At 34.2% G+C, this 27,389-nt stretch overlaps 1 protein-coding gene across 1 annotated transcript in view; it reads right to left on the bottom strand.

Moving 5' to 3' along the window:
- The window catches only part of LOC129225556 (glutamate [NMDA] receptor subunit 1-like), an 82,970-nt gene that overhangs the window by 21,050 nt on the left and 34,531 nt on the right, over window positions 1-27,389 (bottom strand). The window contains exons 8-16 of the mRNA XM_054860001.1: window positions 26,149-26,250; window positions 20,779-20,884; window positions 18,403-18,518; window positions 14,702-14,866; window positions 14,376-14,610; window positions 11,843-11,991; window positions 8,549-8,706; window positions 5,934-6,106; window positions 1,785-1,889 (exon numbers count right to left, since the gene is read on the bottom strand). Coding sequence (XP_054715976.1) covers window positions 1,785-1,889; window positions 5,934-6,106; window positions 8,549-8,706; window positions 11,843-11,991; window positions 14,376-14,610; window positions 14,702-14,866; window positions 18,403-18,518; window positions 20,779-20,884; window positions 26,149-26,250 — 1,309 coding nt within the window. The remainder of the gene's footprint in view (window positions 1-1,784; window positions 1,890-5,933; window positions 6,107-8,548; window positions 8,707-11,842; window positions 11,992-14,375; window positions 14,611-14,701; window positions 14,867-18,402; window positions 18,519-20,778; window positions 20,885-26,148; window positions 26,251-27,389) is intronic.

Below are 27,389 nucleotides of genomic sequence, written 5' to 3'. Positions count from 1 at the left end.
GCTATACATGATGCAACTATTTCTGTACTATATTTTAATTTATTTTAGCATATAAGAATTTCCATGCTTCAGCATATTTTTTTTAATTTTTAGTATTTCTATTTCTACGCTTCTAAAATAATAATGATTTGATATATATTTGGTAAAGTATATTGATTTGATGAGGGAAAATAATAAAAAATTCAAATGAAATAGGCTGGAAAGCAATCTGAGGTAGCACACTATTAAGGTTGCGCATATTAAATTTCAATAACATTGGGAAATAGTTACTTAAATGTTGATTTTTCATCAGAATAGCGTCGGAAAATAATCAGTCTAACGTTGCAGCTAACGTTGGAAAATTGTTGGATAAGCGTCGAAATTTATATTGGGATAATGTTAAGAAGTGTTGTTTAACTGTTGTAATTTACATTGGAATAACGTTTGGAATTGGTTGGTTCACCGTTGCATTTTACGTAGGAACAGCGCTAGAAAAATGTTGAGATAACGTTGGAAACAATCGTTGGATAACCGTTTTCCGACGGTGCACTTTAACGTATGTTCTAACGTAAGAGGCCGACATAAGTCTAACGTAATAAGCTAACGTTGGCCGAATGTTCGTGTGCTAGCTGGGAAGGGCAGGGCACACACCCCCTAAGTTTCGCGAAAACCCCCAAAAACAAGTGCCCCCCCCAAAAAATAAGAGAAATACCCCTCAAAACACCCCCCAAAAAATTTCATTGGCTCAATCTGCGCCATGATCCCCCCCCCCAGGTGGCCCCCCCTGGAAAACAGAATATAAGCAATGGAAGGGAAAATTCTAAATTCCTTTAAAAAAAACTCTAAACACACCCTCCTTCATATTTATATGCTCTCCACTTTTTCAAGCGTTACTTATTTCCCCCATCCTATTTTCTATCCGGTCATTCAACTGTACCAAAAAAACTCTTCTACAAAATTAAGTGTGATAATGATTTGCAATTTTTAATGCCTCCAGAAATAAACTTTGAATCCCAAAGCCACACTAATGTAAATCCCATCAACACTACTTTGCAGGACAGCGTAAAAGCGTTTGACTTGTGCATGCGAAGTTTAGAACTGGCGCTCTTATAACACCAGTAAATCTGTGAAGGAAAGGTTTTTAGATAATTACCTTGTTATGGCTCTGCATGGAATTGGATTCTACATGCAATACAACCTGAAAATCGCCATTTTTGGATATAATCTGCCTCTGAGGAACAGGACTAAGATGTAAAGTATTACATGCTTGGTGTTGCTTTGAGGTACAGAAATAAGGTGTAACATGTAACATGCTTCGTCTGGCTCCGAGATACGTATCTAAGATGTAACATATTACATACTTAGCCTTGCTCTGAGGTACAGGACTAAGATGTTACATATTACATGCTTAGTCTTGCTCTGAGGTACACAACTAAGATGTAACATATTACACGCTTGGTTTTGCTCTGAGGTACAGGTGTAGAAATAAAATGTAACATATTACATGCTTAGTCTTGCTTTGAGGAATTATACAGTGCAACATATTACATGCTCAGTTTGGCTTTGAGGCACAGAACTAAGATGTAACAGTTTTCCTATTTATTCTGGTTTTGAGGTACAGAACTAAAAGGCAACATATTACATACTGAGATTTTGTGTGTTGAAATATTTATTTTTTCCCCCCAGAGTTCTTCAAAGAATAATTTGTTCAAATTAACCTGCATATTGTTCGTAATTTTGAGATGGGAAAGAAGAAATGTTGCTTTAAATCGGTGCAGAGCATTTTTTAAAACAATTATTCTTACCTGCCATATTCTTCAAGCCCAGTGTTGCGGGAAATTTTTCGTTTTTTTCGCATGTTTCACTGCCTTGTAATATCCACCGATTATCTAATTCTTCCATGTAACCACCTGAAAGAAGGAGTTAAAAGTGAAAGGTAAAAGCTTGAATCTGAAAATGTTTTATAAGCATTGTTATTTCTTTATCACTATTTACTAATAATAAAGCTGAAATTCTGGATCTTCTTTTAACATTACAATCTTATAAGCCCGTTTTTCACATAAATTTTGGTCATTAGGGGGATAAATATTTTATTCACAGTTTTAAGTTTGAGATCATTCGAAAGCAAAGAAGTTTATGCATAAAATGAAGTTTGTTCGAAGTTTCTACGAGCATTAAGAGAGCTGTACGAATCGTTTAAAGAAAACCAAAATCCAAGGCTTACCTTAAGCATGCCAATCGATTTTAAATGATTAAGCTGGAGAATAAAATAAAAAACAAAGATAAATGGAATTTATTTTCAAAACAGAAATTAAATTTGTATGTTATATGGTTACATCTTTTACTCCCTTTGATTGGTTCATTACTTTTTTTTTCTTTTTGTTTGAAGCATTTTAAAAAACGTACTTATTTTTGTGGACGTAACTGAAATATTTTAAATGTTAAGAAAAGTCGTCTGCTTTTATTTTCTTAGTTTTTATGGAATTATGGTCAGTAAATCTTAAAATATTGCTATTACAACGTTCTTCTTATAGTGTTTAATTTTCGAAAAATGTCTTTTTTTGTATTTTAAGCAAGGAAGGGAAAGTTTCTTCCTGTTTTAAAATATTTCTAAAGCTTCAGCTGAATTCTGCTAAGCTACAAAATTTTGTTTTATTTTCTTTTGTCTTACTTTTATACTTTTAATTAATAATAATTAAGTTGTAACTAAAATTGAAAGTTCTTTAATTAATACGATATTGATTTACAGTCGAGTCCCGACTTACGCGAGGGAGGCGTTCCAAGACCCCTCGCGTACGTCGGAATTTCCCGTTGTGGAGATAGGTATGCGTAAAAACTTTTATAAACATACTCAATTATTTAACACACTTGTAAACACCACCTTAAACTGTTTTAAACGATTCCTTAAATATACATTACCATTTCTTACATCAAGAACGGAATTTTGATTTGTATTTTTTTTAAGCTGTTTTATTCGACATAAAATACTGTTATGATGCAAAATCAATGATCAATGGGAAAGAGGGACATAAAATAAACTAGTATGGAACGTTCAATGTACTAATAAAATAATGCACTATATTGAACTGTACAGTAGATCCAGTAATGATATTTGTAACTTAAAGAAATGAAGATGATGATGATTTAGGCTGCATGATCAAACCGTTATTCGAATATATGTTTTAAATACAGTTGCATCGCTAATTCTTTTATAACGTGTCCATCTGTGGAAACACTTTTCTTCCAGGTTTCTTTAATTTACAATACAGTGGCAGCTTCAATTTTCATCATTTTTGCGTTTTGCATAGCCACAACTAGGCGAACTTTTACGGATTTCCTTTTCTTGACTTTAAATTGTGCGTAGGAAGAGTCACTCATACCCAATTGTCGTGTTACCTTACATTAGAAAAAACAGCCGTCTTAGGTGTCATTACATTTCATCAACTTTCGCATTTAGAATGAAAAAAATAAATGGAAAATGAGAAGTAGTTATCTGTATGCACTAACAAAGCAATGTTTAGACTAGTCAATGATGCTAAAGGAATGAAGGTTCATTTGCGAAAAAAAAAATATTTTTAGTAACCAATAACAAAGTCGATACTTACGCACCACGATTCCCTTCCGAAAATTTTCGTGTTGCTGGCGAGAAATTAGCGTTAGATCAAAAAATTTTTATTGAGGAAAAAATCGCGTTATAGCTATTTCGCGTTAGTCGAATCGCGTTGTAGCGGGAGTCGACTGTATTACTACTAATTCTGATTTAAAAATTAGATAATAAAAGCATTTCTGATAAAAGAAATGTTGACTTTCTTTTTCGTTTAGAGTTTATAAAAATTATGGTTTGTTTTTTGATTTATTATTAATGGAATGTAATTATATCAAATGTTACATTTACTTATAACCAAACTGTTCTAACGAATTTTAACTCAATAAACGAAGCAAACGTTTTTAAAGTTAACAAATCATTAAATTTCGCTACGTTTTGCCCGATGAGGGTAAAATTTCAACTTACATGGTTAGAAAAGTCACGGAAGCAATGGGATGGATGGAAGTGACGTCATAAATGGGAGTACATTTGACGACAATTTAGAGATATACTGAAAAATTTGAAGCCGAAAAAATGATGCACCAAATTCAGCGACTAGCGTACGATACGTACTTCAGCACATGCAACCATGTTTTCGGTTTCTTTTCTTTTACATTTCTTTTTCTAAAAAACAAAAACACTTGTTGTCGTAACCCGAACTAATCACCTGGTAGTCATATTGCTAGGTTTTCAAACCTGAAAAAAATATGAAGAAATCTTGGGAAAAAGAAAAAACAAAGTACGTATGGTAGACGTTAAATGTAAATATTAAGGCGAACCAAAAGACCTTACAATTTTCTGATAGAGCCAAAGCCGTGTGGGTACAGCTAGTTAAACAATAAAACCAAACATGCGTCTGTGGCACACAGCGCCAAATTTCTAAAAGAAAACTTGCAAAGTTCATAACGGACTGTAAATTTATTAAAACTACTGTTTCGTGATATTTTGTTAGGAAAAGCAGAAATGAGCAGCTATATAAGTGGTTAGTAAATTGCAGAAAGAAAATCATTTTTACTTTTTTTTTACACTCCTCTGGATGGATGAGAAAGGTAGCGTGCCTGGTGTGCCTTATGAGTTGACTGTTGTGCGAAAGATCCGGGCGATTCCTTCACTTTCTACGTGGTTACACATCCTGATTACACACCCCGTTCGAAACTTGATTCAACTATGTTGCCTCGTGTGATGTAGGCCTAATAGATGCTTAAAAAGCTTTTTTTTGCGATTAAGAGGGTTTAATGTAATTATTTTAATCCTAAATACTAAATATACAACAAGTTTATGCCTTTAAGTCAGACCCGTATAGTCTGACTGCGAACAAATGACCCCTGTCCATCATTTGGGAAAACGAGTTTATTCCTTAAAATAGGTAGAGAAAGAAGGTCTCGTGCCAAAGTCTGGAGTTAAGCAACATTTTGGCGACATAAAAAATTAAGTTGCAGCACAGTAACTGCATTGAGTTAGCGAAAAAGTAAAAATGACAAGCTTTGCTGCAACCTTACTATCACTAATTTTAAATTGAAATTAATTAAAGGAAGCGCTGTTATCTTTGACCAATGGCAGCTGAAAACGGTGAAACCGAGACCCACCCACTAACATAGGATGTGACCTGTCCAATGAGATATCCTACCTTGACCACACAAAATTAAAATGTTTTACCCTTTGGCTAATTTCCCAAATTCCAACAGGTGACGTATTCAAACTCTAGAACCACTGACATATTTGCAAATTCTGCTTCAGCTTTCTTCTCCACATTACCCTTTTACGAAAATGGACAATGGGGTCGTTTTCAAAATTTTAAAATTATTTTTTTTCTGAAAGAGCATGCTTAAAAACACAGGATCTGGTAATTTTTAAAATAATTTATTTAAGTTTAATATTTAAAAAAAAATACTGAAATTGGTGCGCTTTCCTTCTTTACGCTTCTGTCGTGTGACATCACAAATGATGAAATGTCATTCGGTGTTGCCATCCACAGAGCAAAATATTTAATTCGCATTTTTACTCACGTGTATTGGCAACGATATGGTTGATAGCGCAATATTTAATTCGCTTCTTGATTATCATAATGTGGAAACGTGGTAAAAAGATGCGCCAAATTGCATCATTTATGACGTCATAAAGACCAAGCCTTGTTTTCAAAATCGACATTTAAAAAGATTAATTAAAAAATAACTGTTGGGGAAATAAAAGTATTTTCTGGGTCCATGTTATTTTATTCTACTCATTCGATCAATTTCAGCGACTAAAAGTAGTACTTTTGACTGAAGGAAACAACCCCATTCTGAAAAAAGGCGGAGCCGAGGATTAACTCTTCGCGGTCACACTTTATACAAAAAAAAAAAAAAAAAAAATGCCCTCGAATACTTACTCTCGTGCATGCCTAGCAGAGCGAGCGTGACCTGGTCCGCCCATAGGCTGTGCTTCTGTAGGCCAATGCCATACCCTGAGCGACCGAACTGTTCGCCCGCCGTCACCAGGTTGCAGTCCTGGGCGGCCTCGTATTCCAACCGAGAGGAGTCCCAAATGAAGGCGCTCAAGGCACTGGAGACAAGAAAAATGGTGAATTACAATTCCGAAGCAATTCTTGGCAAAATTTGCTTCAATACTGTATGATTTCATTCAAGATATTTCAATATTATTTGATTTTATTAAAGAACATTCCTGTTGTGGGCGTAACAAACTTTTATATCCTGTATCACTTGTAATTTTTGGTATCAGTTAGGTATAAAAAGAACTAACAGTCTTCTTCAAAAAAGGCAATATTAAAATACTAGAAAATCGCCCGTCAAGGTACGACGGGAAAAAACTATTTCTACATTTGTATGAAGCAATCGCCTGTTTGGTGATGTTTTGATATTTGAAATTGTAACTCTAACCCTAGTGGATGAACCCTAAACTCCAGTAGGCAGCGTTCATTGTTGAACACTCTTTTGTTTCTTCATTCCCCTCAAAAGACAGTCTTACCAGTAAAACTGTTAAGTGACCGGATCGAGTTCAGCCTTGTCACAATAAAGCCTTTCCCTGAATGTTAAACATTTCCAAAATATATTATCAAATTATACTGCCGTGGCGCGAGTTTCATTGTTGATACACGCGCGTTACTCGATCATCAGCTACTACATATATGAGGACATAAACAAAAAAAAGTCCATTCCTACTAAATTAACATCATTTAGAAAAATCATGTTAAACATCATTTGACAGCTTTTTCATGCTGTGCCTGATAAAAATCAGAAACTTCTTTTTTTTTCACCATCGGACGGACCCTAATATTTATACTGCTTTAAAAATGTGAGATACGTTTTTATGGTTTGCTCTACTTTTCGCCGACTTTTAAAATTTTCAACCCCCTTAAATGTATCAAAAAGTAAGTCAAGGCCTGATTTACCTCATAAGCCCATGAAAACCGACTTAGGATTCGGATCTTCGGCGCAAACAGTTTGCTAACACGTTGTACATTGCTAAACACGTTTTTTTTTTCTTTTTTATTTACTCACAGTCGTTAGCATTTAGTTTTTTCCCCATTCGAAACTAAGTGAAACCTCCCTTAACGGACACTCCCGAATAACAGACACCTCTAATAAACGAACATTTTTGCAAGTCCCAGTCCCTCAATATAGGCCATTCCATGTAATTCACTCTGAATAACGGACACTCCGAATAATGGACAGTTATTTCACAAAAAATTTCCCTTGCGATCGTAGCACTTCCGGTTTTTTTTTTCTTTTCACAGAATATCTTAGTAACTGCTTGCCTTACAAAGCTTTTCATCCTCCACAACTGATATTCCCCTTCCCCCCGTCATTTTTTTTATCACTTTCTTGGAATTAAAAGGGTGGTAATGGGCAGAGGCAGCGATTGGAGCTTAAAAGTTGGGGGCAGAAAAAAAAAAAAAGAACTAAAAGACATGGTACTTTTTGCGGGCAGCAAAAAATGAAAAAGAAAAAAAAAAGTCATAATTTTGTTACGGCTAGTTTTGCGAGTATTTGAAGCAGATAAGTGAAAACTGATGTCAGTCTAACAATTAACGTACGTTTTTCTTAAGATTTTAATGAATTTTGTTCACAATAACTATTTAAAAGTTAAGATAAAAAAGAGGAAACGGGGCGCTTTTTCTAACTGGGGCTCTCGGGAGATGCAATTGAGCAGACCGGCGCCGGTAGTAGTCGGCTTTATGGGGCCGTGGTTTCGTTGGGTTGTTTAATTTTTAGATATGAAAAATATTTGCCCATATTCAAGGTCATCTTACCAACTGTCAATCATGCAATAGTGATACTCAAGATAAAATAATAAATTAACCATAAAAAGTGTGTGTGGGGGGGGAGGTGGGTTGCTCCGCCGAATCGCCGCCGTTGCTAATGGGATATTCATACCCTGAGATGAATTGAGAGGCAAGCGAACCTGCTTTTCATGCAGCAATCGTAGCTTTACAGTTGCAAACTTTCCTAAAGGCGTGTTGATTTAGTTGATTTTTTTGTTTGACAATATTATTAGAGTTTTAAAATGCCAACTAAAAGAAAGAGATTGACACTGAAAGAAAAAATTAATGTTTTGGATTTTGTAATGTTTTAACTGATTACTTTAATTGATTAAATGCTTTTTAAGACAAGTGTGTGCTGTTAGTATACTAGTTAGTTTATTGAGAAAAAACAGATTTATTACACTTGACGTAAAATGTAGTAAACCTTTCGCAATTGTTTCGAGTGTGTTCTACAAAGGGAACAACAGCCCATTTTTAAAAAGGTAAATTAAGTAGTTCCTCCTAATAGCGGACACCTCCCAATAACGGACAAAACTGCTGGTCTCTTGACTGTCCGCTATTCGGAGGTTTCACTGTATTTCCGACACTTAGTTAATTTAGATTGTCTAACAATTCAACGTTGCAGAAGAACCTGGGCAACGTAAAGAATTTTTATTTACTTGTTAATTTCCTTCTTGTATTCTGCTGCAATTAAGTTTTAAGCAAATGAAACTATTACTCACTCTGATTTGACAGCTGCTATGGCTTCCTCCGCACTATCGTAGTTCTTCCCCTCCATCGTTCGGTACATATTGGACAGTTCGACTTGTCTCCGGAAGTACATATCGACGGAACTGCCTTTGACCGTGGCATACTTGAAGTTGTCCATCGGATTTCTCAGCTGTAATATCATGGATGAAGATTACACCCAAGAACTTACTACATGATTCGAACCTCCATCAGACACAGGAACCGCAGATCGAAGTTTTTTCTAGCGTATAAGAAGGTTTCAATATACGGTTCGAATGTATGACGGAGATCGAATCGGCTGGTGAATATGGCCATAAGTGGGTTCAGTACCCTCTCAGAATTGAATAGACATTTAGAAATTATTATTGAATTGAGAAAGCTATTCTAGAAAAGGCAATATTATTGTTAGTTTTAAAAAGAACCTGGTGTTATTTTTTTATATGTTAAGCTAGTTCTTATCACAATCGTTCTAATTCTGTTGAATAAAGTCCCTATTGACTTGCCGATACGTCTCGGTTTTTCAGCAATTGAAAATCGCTGGACTTATCGCTTGGGGCCTGTCTGCACCAAAATGACCATTTATATCAAAAAAGTTGGTTTTTTTTTGTTTGTTTTATATTTTAAAAGGATATATTTTTGGGACTCCAAAAATGTTTAAATTTTGTTTTTAAGATAATTAAAAAAGAAGTTAGAACCAATTAAGTACACTGGAAGTGATGTCGTAAGAACCGGAAGTTGAACTTAAAGACCCCAAAGATCCCCAAAATCAGGAAAAGATAAGAGTTTTAAGAAAAGTACACCTATTGACAAGTATGGTCCAATTTTGCTTATTTTTCAACTTTGAAACACTCCTCAGTTAAAAAAAAATATACAGCTAGTCAATATTTGAATTTTTTGAAAAAACGTACTCCGAATGAAGGCAGATCCCTTAATAAGGAAGCACGCTGACTTTTAAAGCTCGTGACTATAACCAATGGCGGGCCATATTCTGCGCTTTTATAGTTGTGGTAGAATAAAATGTTATTCAGATTGTGAGATTACTTCAAGAAAACCAAAAGTTTAGTGTTAAATGTATTAAAAATGATGAATGAATTTTTTCTTTTCCAGGAAGAAACATGCTTCCAGAAGTTTAAACCAGGTTTATTCGACGATGAGAGCATTTCGCTCTTATCGCCTTAAAAAAGATAAAATCTAATCCAGAAACCAGAAAATTGTTTACCATGGGCAATCGGTAAAATTGATGACAAGTATACTTCCCACAGCATTATAAATTGTTACTGGACTATTTGTAATCGGTCAAAATCTATCACATTGAATAATGGGTGTACAGTTCGTATTAACTATTATCCATTTCGGAAACAAAAACCAGAAATCTGCAACAGGAAATTTCTAAATGAGGAGAGTTAAGCCGACAACTTTAATTTGGAACAACTTATTAAATAAAAAAGGCAGAAAATAATTAATCATCTTTTCTGTAAATTTTGTGGACAGAAATATATTAAAATTGTAAACATTTCGATAACTTTCGCAATAAAAAGCATACATTTCAGATTTTCACCTTTTCTAATTCATTGTAAAGTCATCGACAGTTTGCAGCAACTTAAGACTGTCAATCAGTGACGATTTCGAGGAGTGACATTGCAGTCAGTGTTGCCAGACTTCTCGGATTTAAAGGGACAGTCCCGTATTTTGAAAAATTGTCCTGCGTCCCGGGGAACTTCCATACGGGACGGCTAGAGTTCCGTATTCTATCTGATAACAGTATTTTACAGAACGAGACATTATTTTAAGGGAAAAAAATTAAAGTAAAACAAAATATGTGAAATAATGAGCAATAAGAAAATCATGTGGCAGCAAAAGCAAAAAATTGTTTTCGTTTTGCTTTGGTATGTATGTTTTTGTTTTGGCGGCAGACCATGGGGAGCCGAATGGTTGCTTCTTCTTTGCTCATTGAATAATGTTGGAAATATCTCTGCGAACGCGTTGTCAATCGCAATGAAGATGATTTTTGTAGTAAGATATGAGGTTCAATGCTTTGTTATGATTGAATTTTTCAGATTTATCATGAACAGACAACTTAAAAGTACTCCCCCCCCCCCATCTTTTCACTTCTAGAAGCTTGTTCCGTATTTACTGTTCTTAAATCTGGCAAACCTGATTGCAGTGGCGAGCTCATTCACCCGTTATAGGGGAGGTGAAAAAGTGGGACGCAACAGGGGACGTGAGGTCTCAGAGACTGCTCTGTTTATTAATTTTTTAAAAATCGTGTAATTAAGATACATTCCTGCAATTTTTCTTAGATGTTCTTTGAACTTTCATTAGCATGGGGAAAAATATTTTTGAATTTTGAATTAAAATATACCTTTTCTGAGAAAGTTTTGATAGAGTCTTAAAATTTTTCGAGAAAATCATATGCTGCAGTAATTAACTAACTACTCGTAATAAAAATGAATCTATTATTGATTAATGATTTCATTTTAGTTCTTTAATATATACGGAGCATTTTAGTACCAGAAAATTGATTCTATTACGATATGGGAAAGTTTTGACAGCCCTTTAGCTATTAGTATTCCGCGTCGTATTTCGAGGAATAATTCAGCCCTCATTGTTCCTAGAACATCATTGCGTAACATTTGTGAACCTATTAACTTCATCTCAACTTCATCTAGAATAGTTTGCATCTCTTCCGCATAACGCGGGTAAGATAAATGAACCTATATCCGCGGTTCTAACATTAAGAGCCATGTATACTAGTATCGAAAATTGTAACACTGAATAGGAGGTGTTGTCTCACAGACCACTTGTAAAGAATGCAATGAAATTTAAACCAGATGCACTTGCCTAAAGATAACGATACGCAAGGGGGGTGTTCAAGGTCACAAAACAAAAAGCTATTGGGAAAAACCATTCAATTGGACTGAAAATGAAATAGGGTATATCGTATGAACTTTTGAGCAGTCTGTGAGACCGCACTTACCCTGTTAAGGGTTAATACTACAAGTGGCCGGTAACAAATTAAATGTTACAGTGACATCGCTATGATTTTCCATGAAACATGTCACAAATGTGTCATAACGTAACTCCTGATGTGAGAAGTCACAATTCTAACAGTTTGTAACTGTGACCTTTGTGACTCACAGTTGTGTTACTGTGACACGTTTTGCTATCAGTTTGACTCGTTTTGGAGATAGTTTATTGTAGCACATTTGGAAACAAAAAAAAAAAAAAAAAAAGAAAGGAGAACGAAGAAATTTGTCGGATTTAGAGAGGGGGGGGGGGGTACGTACCCTGGCGTCGTTGATACCAGTGAGTGAGGTTTCTGGCCTGTCGAGGACGAGGAAAGCTGCCAAGTTGGCAGTGTAGGATGCTACCACGATCATGGCGAAGCCCGCCCATACCATACCCAGGACACGGGCACTGAAGCTGCGAGGAGTTCCTGAAACAAAGTCAATGATTCAGCATAATAAATGAATGAATTACCAACGTTTTGATTCACAAAAACTGCAAATTACTACAGACACCTGTTTCGGTGTTACAAGGAACACCTTTTTCGATGCAAAAAGTGTGAGCTTTTGGATGAAAACTCAACCGAGGAAAGCAATACGGTAGAACAGAAGGCAGTATAAAGAGCAAAAAATGGAAATTAACAAAACATATAAGACAAAATGATACATGGAGCCGAAATTCATAACGAAATTCCAATAGGAAAAAACCCGTTAATTAATAAATTTCCAAGAAATCTCGTAAACAATGCAAATTGTCCAAAAAATAAAACCACTCCGAATAAAGTAGCAATAAATTTACTGACGGGAAAAATTATGTACCGAAGCAATGTAACAAATAAAGAAAAGCAGATTAAACAGAGTGAAGGATAAACGAATTGGAATTAGTTGATCACAAAACAAAGTAAGAAAGCAAAAAAAAAATAAGTACGGGCAAAAAAAAAAAAAAAAAAACATAGGGTGGGGGGGGGGAGGGATACCAGTTTACATAAAAATAATAGAAAAACAAAACCAATTATAAAAATGGAATGCACACTGAAGAAAAATATGGAATTGCAGCTTATCAATCATTTATTATATTCTAAAACAACAAGGAGAATGAACGACGCGTTGGAGTGTTTCTCAGATACAATTCTAAATTGCTGAACGTTTGAACTGGAATATGTGAGTAGAAATGTCTGAGGAGATATTGCCGTAGAGAGAATGAATCCCTTTTGGAATCTCGAGAAAAGCTCTGCGAAGACCTAGAACTTTCCTCTTTGTCACGTGACAGGTCTTCGCAATCCTTTTGGCACACCAATTCATTGTTATTATTAGTTTTGTAATATCCCGTCGGGCTGTTTTATGCATTATTTTAAGCAAGTGTTTCACTTACCCCCTCCCCCCCCCCTCCTGTCTTTGGTGAATTAACGTTGTAGTTAAATACCGTCTCTCCCTTGCAAAGTGTCTTCTCATGGCCTCTTTAAGGATCGGATAAGATCTTCACTACCATTAGGGCCTTGCGAAAAGATGCATCCATACATTCAATTGCAGCTCGGCGGTGCAATGGAATGACACGTGACAATAAAACATAAGTCTCTTATATGCTTGTGGCTGAAATAGCAACACAAAAATTTCTCTACTAAGTATGTGATCTATGTCGAAGACGTCTTTTTTATTTTGGAAATGGTTTACGTTCACGCTTATGTACTAAAAATTCAGTTAAAATATTCAAGATTTATGAACAAGTGCCTAACCAATTTAACTTTTGAGAAAGTATTCCAGAACTTGGAAATTTATGCAAAATGCGTCCAAATGCGCATAACATTAAAAATCTAATGAATTTGTGTTTCAAAACTATAGAAAATATCGAAACTTAGTTGTTTCCATCCATCTCACGGTACAGTATGTGTAGGGTAAATGAAAACAGTTAAGGTGCTTAGCAAAAATAGCAGAAAAATGGGATTTCATTACCAAATGTTTTTAGTAACATTCTAGATGAGAAGTTAAAGTAGTTATCATCACTTATTTTTTCATTTCGATTTCTTCTAAGGAGGACAATATAAGAACGCTTAACTTCGCTAAGGAATTTTTCCACAGCGCCATCCTCAAACAATGGTGTCACCTACAATTGCTCGGAAACCTCCGCATTTCCTACTATGTGTAGTCGTCTTTCACCAATAGTTTTGTTTTAAAAGTCACCAAAAGTTTGGTTATGAGATTTGTTTCCATATGCAACGTGTTTCCATTTACTCCAAAAGGAAGTAATTTATTACCATCTATACTGTGTGATATAATGTTTGGCTCTGCTCGTGGTGCGACCTGGGTCACTTTAAATCCCCACTTTCCTACTGGATGTTTGGTTAGATTTGAAATTGGTCAGCGGCTTTGGAGTGGTAAATTAAGCAGGCCACGAAGGTCTGATACAGTGTGCTTCGCCCCGTTTCATACCATTTATACTTTTTGGTGTAATGAGAGCATGAGAAGAAAAAAAATGGTGTCATTCTGCTGCACGCTTTAGCTCAATAAAGGAATTGTATTGCGTGAAACTATTAAAAAATAACTAAAATGTTACTCTATGCTTTATTTTTTAATCTGTGTAATTTCTTTAAATAAGCTATGACAACAGTAAAAATATATTTATAATTTTCGCGTCTAATTCAGTTTGTGCTGCGTTTATTCATTCTATGGGCAGTCAATGAGTTTTTTGTGTTTGTATTTTGACATAATTCTGATGAAATTTAACATACAGTTTGTTGAAAGAAAATTGAATTCAGTGATCTACGAATGAAATATTTATTCAGTGAACATTTTGTATTCAGTGTCAATCATGACATACCTTCACCTATTCCACTATTGAGCAGTACTCCCCAGGCAAACCAAATAGCACTGGAGAGGTTTAGAGCATCTTCTTCCGTTGCGTCGCTGCTGGGCAGTTTATAGCGACCAAAGGGGCTGAAGCGATCAAGTAAATACAGAGCCAGAGCTACGACGTGAACCGATACCATCACGAGGATCCACAAGGTCTTTTGAAAAGGTTGCAAGAAAGAAGCCAGCGTGGAACTCTTGGGGTGCTGTTTGGGGAGACACGACGTTTTTCATCAAGATTTGAGCAGATTTTGGAAAAATCAAAATGAGTAAACAATGATTAGTGTATTCCATAACCTTTTTCTCCAATATAGTGATGCCTTGATATTTGAAAGGTTTCGAGAATTCTATTGCTTGAGATCGTTCGGGATTGATAGTAAGTGGCGCCACTACCATATCTGCTCTTTCGTACACCAACTCTCCGACCATTCCTGTCCAAATTTTCTTTTCTGATCCATTCACCTGAATAAGAAAAAACTCCTTTCATTTATCCTAAATACAAAAACTCTAACATTTTGTTTTATCTTCAGTCAGGAAATAATTTCTTCTGAAAATTTATGGAGTAGTTTAATGTTTTATGTTTGTACCGAGACAAATGGATGCCTCAATTGCCAAATCGACTAACTCTACACTGTTTAAAAAAATCCTGAAATTGTACGGTAAAAGTTACTAGCATCCATGTTGCCATTAACTTTTACCGTAAAATCCCATTTTACTGTAAAATTTTGCGGTAGAATAAATGAGAGTTAAAACACACGACATCCGAGCAAGCTTTGTTTGCCTAAATAATCTACTTTTTTCCCGTATCGAAATTTTAAAGTCAGTTTCTATTTGTTCAAACAGAAATAAATTAGGGTTTCGTAATGGTTTGCAAATAAATACTATTAAATAGTTCAGAAAATGATTTTTCACCTATTAATGATGTAGTAGATTGAAACAACCTAATTTTGGAATAAAAAATCATTTTTAAGGCAAACATCCATAAAAGTGTTAATTTTAATCGCAGATTAATTTCCTAAACACTTCCAAATAAGATCCGAAAACATTCCATGCAGTAAACTTCGACTCTTTTGTTTTAGAAAGTAATAAATTTGCCTCGAAAAAAAAAAGCAATTCAGCTCGTCCCAAGTTTTTATATCATGTCAGTAGACCTTGCCCCTACTTAAAAAAAAAACCACCCTATCAATTTTATTTCTAAAGAAATTGAATACCATGATCAATTTAGTACTTAACCAGATATTCACCCTTTCATCGCTCTAAACTATTTGCACAATTTTTTTTTCAAATTTAATACAATTTAAAAACTCCTCATGTTCCACACAGTATGCCACGAGGCTTACAAGAGTAAGTATAAAAAAAACATAAAAAGTTGAAACTTTAAAAGTTTAGACTGTTAACAAAATCAGACAAGATGACAAAAGTCTCGGATCTTTTAACAAGATTCGAGAAAACAGGCGGCCGGCATAAGGAAAAATTTGCCAAACCTTTTCTGAAGACAGTCCTAGGGCCATCTTGTAAACTGCAGTGCAGAAGAACATGTTCAGCGCTCTGCTCGCCAACTCCACAGTCACAAAGCAAATTTGGCGAAATGCCAAATCTAAACAAGTAACTTTTAAAATTTCCATGGCCAGTGAGAAATTGAGACAGTTTAAAATTTGTAGAAAAATAGCTGCACTACTGACGATGAAAAACAGTAGGGAAGAACTTCCTTGTCCACTGTGCATTTGAGGAGGCAAGATACTCCGTGTTCCAGTCTGCGATAGTTTTCTCCCTTGCCAATAACTTCCAGTGAGACCCAGGAATATCCATGATTAAGTCAATACCGCGCCTTGTCGCTTGCTTAGCAAGTTTGTCTGCCCTTTCGTTGCCGAAATTTCCACTATGACCTCGAATATAGGATGAAATGAACATTAGCAACATTTTCAAGCGCACTAAGAATAGAATGAACTTCCACCTCAAGTCTTTCGGTGCTAGCTGGATAGCATAATAAGAAAAGGGAGGACAATGAATCAGTACATATGATAAATTTTACAGTTCCAGACGTATTATAGAAATTCTGAAGCCATTTTACTGCAAGATTCAAGCACAAAAGCTCTGCCTGAAAAACAGAGCACTCATCAAGTATGCGATGTTGGACGGTTTCTTTCTCCATTCCCATTTTCATATGCAACAAAAGCCAGCCCAACTCTGCCTTCCAACTTGCTACCATCCGTAAAACAAGTTAAATTATAATGATCAAGAATGATATTGTCATAATTTACAACAGTAATGGGCTTTCTATTCGAAGGATGTGGTAAACTGGAGATGGGTAGCTTGCCATTCAAAAAATTGCATGGACGAGGTATGGACATCATACCCCTGGCCTCAATTTCGTTTAGAATGACAAAATCGATAGGCGGAAGTCCAGAAATAACAAAAAGTGCATCGTAGCTAACTGTCCTGTATGCCCTAACAATTCGAATCAGAAATCTTCTTTGAACTCTTCTGAGGAGTTTACTATTTGTTTTCTTCCGCAAGGAGTTCCCCCAAGCTCTTGAACCATAGGAAATAAGCGGAACGATGCCCTGCTTGTAGATTAGTTTAAGAACGTCAGTCTTCACACCATAAACATTTTTGGAAATTCTCATAAAGACGAGAAGAACTTTTTCACACTTGTTGGACACATACGAAATGTGTTGTCTCCATCGCAATTTATTATCCACGATAATACCCAGATACCTCATCTGTTGCACATCTTCAATAGGTTCATTTCCAAGAGTCAAGTCCATCTTCTCGACTGTCCTCGATTTTTTGTGAATCATCATCACTTTAGACTTCGAAGGATTGAACTCCAGTTTAAAAAGCCTCGACCAATCAAAAACGTAGTTAAGGATCTCTTGAGTCAGACTACAAACATCGTTAAAGTGCTTACCCTGAACGATTAACAGAAAGTTATTTAATTATTTGCACAATTGAAAGTTACTTTTTAGATAGCATTTATTGTATTTATTTAGATGTTGTAGAAATAGGAGAGCGTGGGGTAAAGTGAAATAGCGTGGTGGTGAAATGGCAAAATATTTTACGCAGCGTCACCTATCTGTACTATTTTAAATGTGTTATTAAACATATAGTTGAGAGAAAATAGTTTACTTTTAAGATCAAGGTATATGATGATACTAGCTATTTTCAAAGTTTGACACTCACATTGTAACTTAGAGTAAATTATAGAGTAACTATAGTGCTCTAAGTGCATGAGGGGCAAAATGTAGTAGTTTATTTCATTATTTACGCATTCATTAATTGAATCAAAGCCATATTCGCAAATTGATTAGTAAATTGACATTTACACTCTTATTTTCTTATACATTCTCTGGTTATTCCCTTACTTGTTTACTTATTAAAAAGTTAACTAAATTTATAAATAATGTTATTAATTGTTTTATTTATTCACTTACTTATTTTTCATGCGGAGAAAAATATTTTCAACCATCAAAAATAATGTAGTTAGTGAGAAAACTTTTTAAATCATCACTTGTGTTTTAAAATACAAACTTACAGCTAAAAAAAAAGTCAATGCAAGTCGTATTACAAAATGCATTGTTCTCATTTTATGTTCTGCAATTTCAAAGTAAATTCTCAGTTTGTTCAATTTGAAAAATTTTACTTGTAGTAATTAATTTACTTTGCCCCACATTCCCCTACATTGAGTTAATGGGTGCAACAATGAGCTATAATGAAGGAATAGCTCACTGATGTATTAATATCATCTACATGAGCTGGCTAACTTCAAATTTCTTGCATTTAAGGCTCCCATGACTATGAAAATAAAAGCAGATAGGCTAAGAGGACAAAGCTTTGTTAAACTGATGATAATAAGCTGTTAATTTGTTTTATATTGTTGCATGTTAAAATATGTAAAAAAAATATTGTTTTAAAAATTATTTTTGACATTCTTTTTCAAAAAAGAATTTAAAAGAAGCTTTTAATGAAAAACTGATGTTTATAAATAAAATTCTTACAAAATCAAAACTTCCGTACAGTCCGTCTTCAACTTGATAAAGGCTGTACGTAAAATTGAGTTCGGTGGCCAGAGCGTTTAGAAGATCCATGCAGTAACCTTTACAGCAATGCAAATCTTCGTCCCCTGATCAAAATAATAATGATAATAAGTGCACACACACACACACACTCATACATATATGCATGTAAGGTTTCCATTAAGGTACGTATATGGGTCTATTTGATGCAAAAATCCTTACCAGATGATGAATTTAAACAAAATTTGATAAACTGCTCCGTCACTTTCATGCCATGTCTAAAAGTCCTTCTCAAAAAGTCGATCTTGTATGTTATTTCTATTTTAAGGAGTTGTTTCGTTTTTGTTTTATGATTTTCAATCTTAATATTTGATACTACAAACAAATATTTTTGACAGATAAATCATAAACAATGTCACGGATTTCCTTTTTTAAATGTTGTTATTAAAAATGCATTTTACAAAATAGTGACTTGTCTGCAACCGTTTTCAATGGATAGTTTTTACAATGGCTGGACGAAACGTTAAAGTGCCAAACTATATTTTCAAACGATAATATTTTGTGTGTACGAAGTCTTTTAATGTGTCAGAACTTTTTTCGCTTCGTGTGGGCAACGATGGGCTAAAGCGCCAAAAGTATATTGAAATGATAGTTCTTCATGGAAGGTATGACATGTTAGAGTGCCGAGTTCTAAGAAGAAATTTTCGTATAGGAAACGAAGAGTCCTTGTGGCGTGATAGTATAGACCAGTGGTTCAGTATCTTTTTTTAATCCGTCACTTCCTGCTAGAAGATGACTGAAACTTATCGCCCATCTCCCTTTTATTCTTGAAAAAAAAAAAAAAAAAAAAACATAGCTGGTGCTAGTGACAACACATGTTATTAAAAATATAAATGCCTCATTTTAAATTGAAAAAAAAAAAAACAATGTGTATAATAAAGCAATTTTATCCAGTAATCTTAATAAATAAATAAATAAATGTACCTCTTTTAAGTTTTTTTCTACCCGACTTCTCATGCGCGACGCAAAGGAAAGTAATGTGTTCATGAGTCTGTAATGAGTATGTATGTTTGCTCCTATGTGGCGTTGTAGAGGCTTAACGCTTTGGCCAATATTGATGATTCTTACAGCAATCAAAATTCAGCATATCAACAAGCAGTCGCCATATTGTTAGTTCGGGATCATGTGTCGCACGCTACCTGCGTGCGACAAATGCAGGTACCGTTTTAACTGCCTGATTTTTTTGTTTACTAAGTCTACTAATTCGATTTTCATCTCTCACATGTTGCATTTGTTTTTGTCGTAATTCAGAGGACTGAGTTTTGTGACATGTAATTTCTTGACGGGCTTTTTTAGTTTTGCGAGAAAGATTTGATTAACGACGTTTCCGAGCTCGCGTCATCATGAGCTTAATGTCAATGAAAATAAATTAAAAGTGTAAAATAAAAAATAATTGATAAATGAAAACAAAAAACCCGACTGCGTAAAAACCAACAAAACTGAAAAGAAAAAAGTATTTATGATTTGTCTTATGCGTGTTTCGATTATAAAACTATTTCAATGGTGTAGTTATTCAGTATTACTTAATAACATTCTAAACTACTGGGCTTATATGCTTTTCTTTTTAGTTTTTTTTTCGTTTCCACGCAGTCGGGTTTTTTCTTTTCATTTATTATTTTCTTTTCTTTTACAAAGCGAACTGTTAGCTATTTAAAGGAAAATACTTAACTAAGCTCAGTGAAGTTCTTAACAGTACCGAGGAACATTTTCCATGAAATTATCATTATTTTTCTTAAAAGTAGAAATAAATTTGGAGAAATAAAAAAAACACTGTTACTTTAAATATATATTAAAAAATGAATGATAAAACACATCCTTAAGATTCAACCGGGATGTAAAAAGGAAGCATCTAAACTGCACCCTCCCCCTTTTTTTTAAGTTCCTTGTCTGATTGAACTATGAACAATCAGTTTCGTATGCATTTTCAATTTACATTTTCGCCGGGTTTTTATTGATATTATATTATATTTTAAATATTCATCTCCCGCTACCACCTCTCCAGAATCCATTTTCCCCTAGAGGAGCCAAGTTTCCTCTTTGGGGGCGATAGCCCCCAGGTTGGGAACCACTTATAAATACAAAGAAGTATCAAATTATTTTAAAAAAATACGAAAAAAAAAGAACTGTTTTTGAAAATTCATGGATTGAACTGGTTTTGATGATAAACGCCTCTATTGCAGAGTATCAAGATGTGCCTAAAACAAAACAAAAATCAACATTTGTCCTGAAAAAAGTGCAAAACGAAAGTCTTTCGTAGTTCATCGTTTTGATGAAATATTACGGAGAAAGTTGCATTACCGTTTGTTTTGTTTCTTCGAGGACAGAAAATCTCATCTTCCAAACACTGTGACTTATCTTCTACTTCTCTGATCCACGTAAAAGGCTTTTCCGCAACTGTGACCACCTACAAAATGTGATTTACATCAATAACATTTGTAAAAAATAGGGGAAAATAGTTTTATTTTATGAGTGTTGAAGATGTGAATGGAAAACTAAACGCTTCCAGACGCTTTTTTTTTCAGGATATATTCTATCAAAAAATGTCATTTGTTAATGCTTTTTTTTTACCGACTTCAAAAAGGAGGCGGTTATCAGTTCATACCATATGCATGTTTTTTTTTTTTGTTTGTTTGTCCACTTACAGCGTCTCACCTAGTGAACCGATTTTGATGATTATTTTTGTAATGGATAGGGGATGGCTCAACTTAGGTCCCATTACTTTGTTTGACCATATTTGTCCTTTAGAAAAAAAGTTATGGGCAAAAAAACAATAAATTTCATGCAATTTCCCTATTAGATTAAATATGAAAACCATTGTTATGAAAGTTTGGTGCCATACAACAGTAACATTAATAGTAATTGTAATGATAATTTTGTATGAAGGCTTCTCTGAAGCAAGCAACAAATTTCTTCAAGGGATATTTCGATAATGGGGAATCTGGCACTGTCGTCTCATTTTTGGCGTAAATAACTTTATTTTAGTAACCTTGCTGATTTATAGTAACGCTATGTGAATTATCAAAATCTTCCTTTCTTCAGTGCTATTGCTCCATAGTAGGGGTAAACCTAACCTGGAAGCGAGGTGATGCAGTAATTAGGATCTGCTTAGCCTTCACAATGCTACCGTTAGGTTTGCCTCAACTACAGCAGTATTTTTTTCGTTATCATCTATGCCGATAACAGATGATCGGGGCTAAATAAGAAAATACAGGATTGCATCATGAGCAACTTAGATGCTGTGGAATGTAAATTAGTTAGGAAAAAAGCAATACTTAAATGGTTATAATTAAATTAACTACACATGATTTCCAGAGAGGAACAACGATAAGTTTTTAGTGCTAATCGCTTAAAGTTTAACGCGTGTCAATAAAATTTTTTTATTTTTTTTTTTAGTATGGAGCATTTTTAAGAAAAAATGTGAAGTTTCGTGATGGTAACTTCTTACTATTTCTGAAATACCTACATTTACACTAAAAAGAATGAAAAAAAATTTTTTTGGAAAAAAATAAAAAAAGAACCGACTTCAAAATTGCTCTAAAAAGTGAAAAATAATTTTTTTCTTTAAACACCATCGATAGTGCTTTTAAACATAATTTTTGAAGTTGGCGCAAAAACGATAGATAAAATCATTCACAGCCATAACTCAAATACAACTCTAAATTTAACCAGACCCAGTTTCTTCACTATCACATACATTATGCATTGATGACTGCATATTTGAATAACGATATAAATGTTTCGTTCGTAACTTTGGATGCTTTTCTGAAAAAAAATATGAACGAAGCATGGTTACACTGGATTTTACGTTTTGTTTTTGCGCCAACTTCAAAAATTATATTTAAAAGCACTATCGATGGTGTTTAAAGAATAACATTATTTTTCACTTTTTAGAACAATTTTGAAGTCGGTTCTATTTTTTTTTCAAAATTTTTTTCATACATGAATACCATTTTTTACGTAATAGCAGCTTCAGACCTACCAATTCATCTGTATTCTGCAGAAGCTTTGCGAATGTCAACCCTATCTTCCACCCTTCCTTATATGTACGGTAAAATCTTGCCTTATACTGCTACTATACATGATTATAGCTTAGCACTTGCAAGCGTAGCATAGTGTATTTAATTAACAAAACTTCGAATCGTTTTTTCACATACACTGTTTACTTCCCGTATAAGAAGAAGGATGGTCAATGTAAAATATTAACAGATGTTTTTTCAATTGCTTATTGAGTTTTTAGATCTAGAATTATGAGAAATGTTAAAAGACACTGTCGAGGTTTCGTTGGCGACACGTAGGGAATGCAATACCGGACCAAAAATGCTATACCTTTATTAGAAAATTCCTCAAAAACTTGTTGCTTCTTTTCCATATTTCAAACTTTTGTGAAACAAGTGCATGATTAATGAAAACTTTTTGTGGACGATTATTAATGAAGGAACAATGTCATAATAAAAAGATCAGCAATAGTAAGAAACATGATACATTCATTGAAAAGTGTTTTCTGGCCACTTGTTGCGGAATTTTTTTTTTTTGAATTTTCAGGTCTGCAATTATGTAAAGAAATCTTTAAAAAACCCATATTTTTTCAAATGCCTCTAAAATCTGTTAAACGAAAAAGTGGAAGCTCTTCTTTTCAGGGAACGTAGTGCTCACACAGTGGTACTAATAAACTAAAAAAATAAAAATTTTTGAAATTGATATATTGGGGAAAAATCAAAAACATTATTTTAAACTTTTTTTTTCTAAAAGACTGTGGAAAAAAACTAAAGCACATATTTCAAAATGTAGCATATGTTATTAAACAAGGAAACCAAGAAAATTAGAGAAAAAATATCCTTTTAAATAAAAAAAACCGCAACAAAATATATTCTACCGTTCCTGAGATGATGTACTTTAAAGATTTTGACGAAAATCCCAAGTGAGAAATCATGACAGCACCGCCATCTTTGGCGGCCTGTATCTCGGCCCAGAAATTTTTTTGGTCAAAACAAAAAAAAAAAAAAAATAAATAAACGTATTTTTTTATTTTTTTTTATGAATTTTAACATATGTTAAATTCAAAAAAAAAAAAACCGAGATCATCATGTTACAGCCCTTGTTGAATTCACATGGATTCTACCACCGATATTTTATCTCAGCTTCTACCGGTATTGTGAAACTGTAAAATAGCTCGAAATACCGGTATTCGGTCTACCCATATCCCGGTATTGCAATCACTAACGGCACGTATAAAATTGATATCTCGTGATCTCTAAAAGCGAATTAAAATGTTGCTTGTTTAGAATAGCAGGAACACAGAGTAAATATAGAACAGAGGACATTCTCTCAGGATATTTTTGAGAAAGGGAATGAGAAAAATAGCATTATAAATTAATTCATGTGGTGCTGTTACGAAGATGTTGTTGTTATCAGTGCCGCGCCGTCCCTATGTGCGAGGTCGTGCTATTGCGCACGACGGCGCCAGAATCAAAAAGACGTCGAGCTCGATCGATAAAAAATGCTCCAAATGGAGGGAATCTCTTCAACCAAAAAATAAAACTGGACTTTTCATTATATTCAGGGCCTGGGAAAATTCGTTGCCCCTCTCACAAGGAAATCTGCACATTTTCATGTGGAAGCTTTCAAAAATCTGTAGAAAGGTACCACATTGTTTAGCCCTTGGTGCCCAGGTCCTTGGACCTGCCGGACCGAGTGTTCATCAGGCCCTGATTATATCTAATGGTGGCGGTGAAATTACAGTACTCATTGAAACAAACAGTTCTCTCGCTGCCTATCTAAAAGGAAAAATTATTGCCTTATTGTGTATAAACACGCTATTCAAAAGCGCATCTTTTACACTTTAAAACACGTGATGCTAATTAAATCATACATTAGTTTTTTATTCTTAATGTGGAGCCGTGAATATGTAGCTGAGTATATGAGGCGCAAGAAATTTTCTATTACCCATTTTGGATCTTGAGGTGAATATGTTGTATTATGGTTTGTGCAATATCTTTTTGTTATTTTTTTAAATTATTGTTCGTTGCAATTCGACTATTTCATGTTATCATATGTCAAAAATATGTAAGCCCATTTGCATATATTTTACTTGTGCTTAACATTTGTATAATGTAGATAACAATTTTGGTTAACTATTTAGTTCCAAAAAGTAACGACTTGATCTCAATAACTAGATTCTCTCCCCCATTTTTTCATTAACTATTTATGTGTCAAAAAAAAAAAAAGCATTGGACAATTTATTTGTTTTAGATATATTCAATGCCTTCCGTATTTTAGAATTATTGGTTTTACCGGAAGGGGGTAGGGATTTCAGTTTTTGATTTTAAGATAGGATATCCACAAAACTTCAATTTAGAAATATAATGATTACCCTGTTGTCGTATTTTAACAGGAATAAAAGTTTGGTTAATTATTCATCAATAAGAGATTAAAGATATGTTTAGAGCGGAGTTTACTTTGACATTTTCTTTCCAAAATGCATTAACATATCAGAGGAGCAACTGAATTAAAAATAACTTCTAATGTACGAATATAATGTAGAATGAAGTAAAAACTGTAATCTAAAATAAAATGCACATTTTTACACATTGCTTTCTTTTTTTAATAAAGTAAATGCCAAACGTATTTTTTTCTCCATTTTTTCAAAATCTCATTCCAGGTGTTTACTATATTTTCGCCAAACCGCCGCTGCATAAAGGCGCTCAAAAGACATTTGCACGACGGCGCCGATCAGGCTTGGCGCGGGCCTGATTGTTATTAAAGAAAGGAAATGCATTTACATTTTTAACTGCAGAATCATTTTGTTCGCGTAGCTTTGGATTACACTTTTCTTTCCGATTTTGGCAATTTGATATATTTGCTTACATGGGGAGGGTGGCCCAATGCTTGCAGGTTTTCGAAGAACACTTGAAGAAAAATGTAGTTTTTGGATTTTTATCATAACAATTTCGGTTTTATTTCCTAGCAGGGTTCTTGAATTTCAAAATAAAAAGTGATTTTTGTATTATTTCAAACCCAATATTTATTTATTATAAAACTTAACAAACATTTATAAAACCCGCTTTGTCCTACCAGGGGGCCCAAAGCGGGTTAGCTTAACTATTTATGATTTGGTACATTTGCCAATCAAATATGCAGTTATGAATGATTAAAATAGTTGACTAGCTATACGCCATTATAAAAGAGAATGTAGAACAGTTGTATTTATCCAATTTAAAGTCAGCACATTTGTTTGTTAAACATAAAGAAATAACTGATTAAATTAATAGACTAAATAGTTGCCATCCTAAAAAATAACTTTTTAAAGTTATACTTATTCTATTGAAAGAGAAAATCTAAGTCAGCACACGGGTCAAGAGATTATAAATTGATTAAATCCTATACCTGCTTTGCCCGAAGGCACGTTTTTTATTTCTGAAAGTGGTTCCCTGATTTTTGGTTTCTTTAATTTTTAATCTGGAGCTTTTGTATTTGCTGTCCGTCTCTCTCTCTCCTTTTTAAAAATGTTTTGTTGCAATAAAATGTTTAGATTACAAGAAGGAAATTGAGACATTTTTGCGTGAAAAATATGTTTGTTATTTATTTCAGTACAGTACAACATCAGGAATTAAATAGCAAGCAGTCAGTGACAAGTGTTTTAAATATGCATAAAATGTTTAATGAAATTACCTTGAGATGTGTTGGCACAATGTAACCTCTTGGTTTCTTGGTTTCACCACCCGGCCACACGATATCTTGCACGTTGACGGACATGGTCATTTGACATTCAAACTACGGGAAAATAGGGGGCGGGGAACATATTAAGCACGCGTATGGATAAATTATACATGACTTTTAAATTAAAGGATTTTTTTTTTTATATTGATGAAAGATTTCAAAATTATTCCGTCGCATCATTTTTTAATGGCGATAGTCAAAATAATAACAGTAAAAAGGGATATATTGTTTACAACTATGCTGCCCTGGGAAGGTAAACGGCAGTACCTGCAAAATCGGTTTTCGAGATATTTCAAGAAAATCGTTTTGGATTTCATGCTAACAATAGGAAAATTAGTTCGAACTTGACGTTTTTTAAAGCCTATTTTTCTATTTACTTTCTCTGTCATAATCCCTGCGTTTTGCTTCTGGTTTTTAATTATTGCCAAAACCAATGAAAAAAATAGTAATTTTAGAGTTGCCATACTTCCGCGTTTTAGTTGTTGCAAAAATCAATGAGGAATGAATCTATAAATAAAACAAAAATATATATTCACAACTTCTGATTATTGGATTAACAATACTACCGAAAAAGGTAGAACATTCCATTCCACGTGTTTTCTTTGGGGTAAATTACAGGCTTCAGACAGTTTGTGGTGTAATGTAATTTCAGAAGAATAGAAAAGAAAGCTTCCCACAAACACGATGAAAAATTACTGTCATTCACAAAGCGTCAAAGCAAGTTATGAGTTACGGCATTTGTTTGTTTGTTTGTTTTACCTTTTTCATCCGCCATTAGACAGTGGCTGCTGCGCCCCCTATAGTGTATTGGAGTTGCGAATATGTATGTATGTATGTATGTATGTATGTATGTATGTGTGTGTGTGTATGTTCTCTATACAAATCCACAGTTTACGTCGGATCTCGACCAAATTTGGGAAGGAGGTACTTGGGCACCCGAGAAGGAACGTAGGCGGATTTTCGAAAGCCGAAAAAGAACTTAACCGTTCGAATTTTAATTTTAAGACCCGAAAATGGTATTAAATGGCTTTATCTACCCGAAATAATTATCCGACCAATTCGATTTCGACGTCATTCGAAAGCCTGCTAAAAATACCCATGAGGTTCATTCCTTCGAATTCCAAAACAAAAGAGCTGTAAAATCACCGGGAAAAAATTAAAAAGCGTTATTAAGCCTAATTTAATAGAAATTT

Source organism: Uloborus diversus, chromosome 7 (genome assembly GCF_026930045.1).
Source record: "Uloborus diversus isolate 005 chromosome 7, Udiv.v.3.1, whole genome shotgun sequence".
Taxonomy (NCBI): Eukaryota; Metazoa; Arthropoda; class Arachnida; order Araneae; family Uloboridae; genus Uloborus; species Uloborus diversus.
This window is presented reverse-complemented; position numbering and strand designations above follow the sequence as displayed.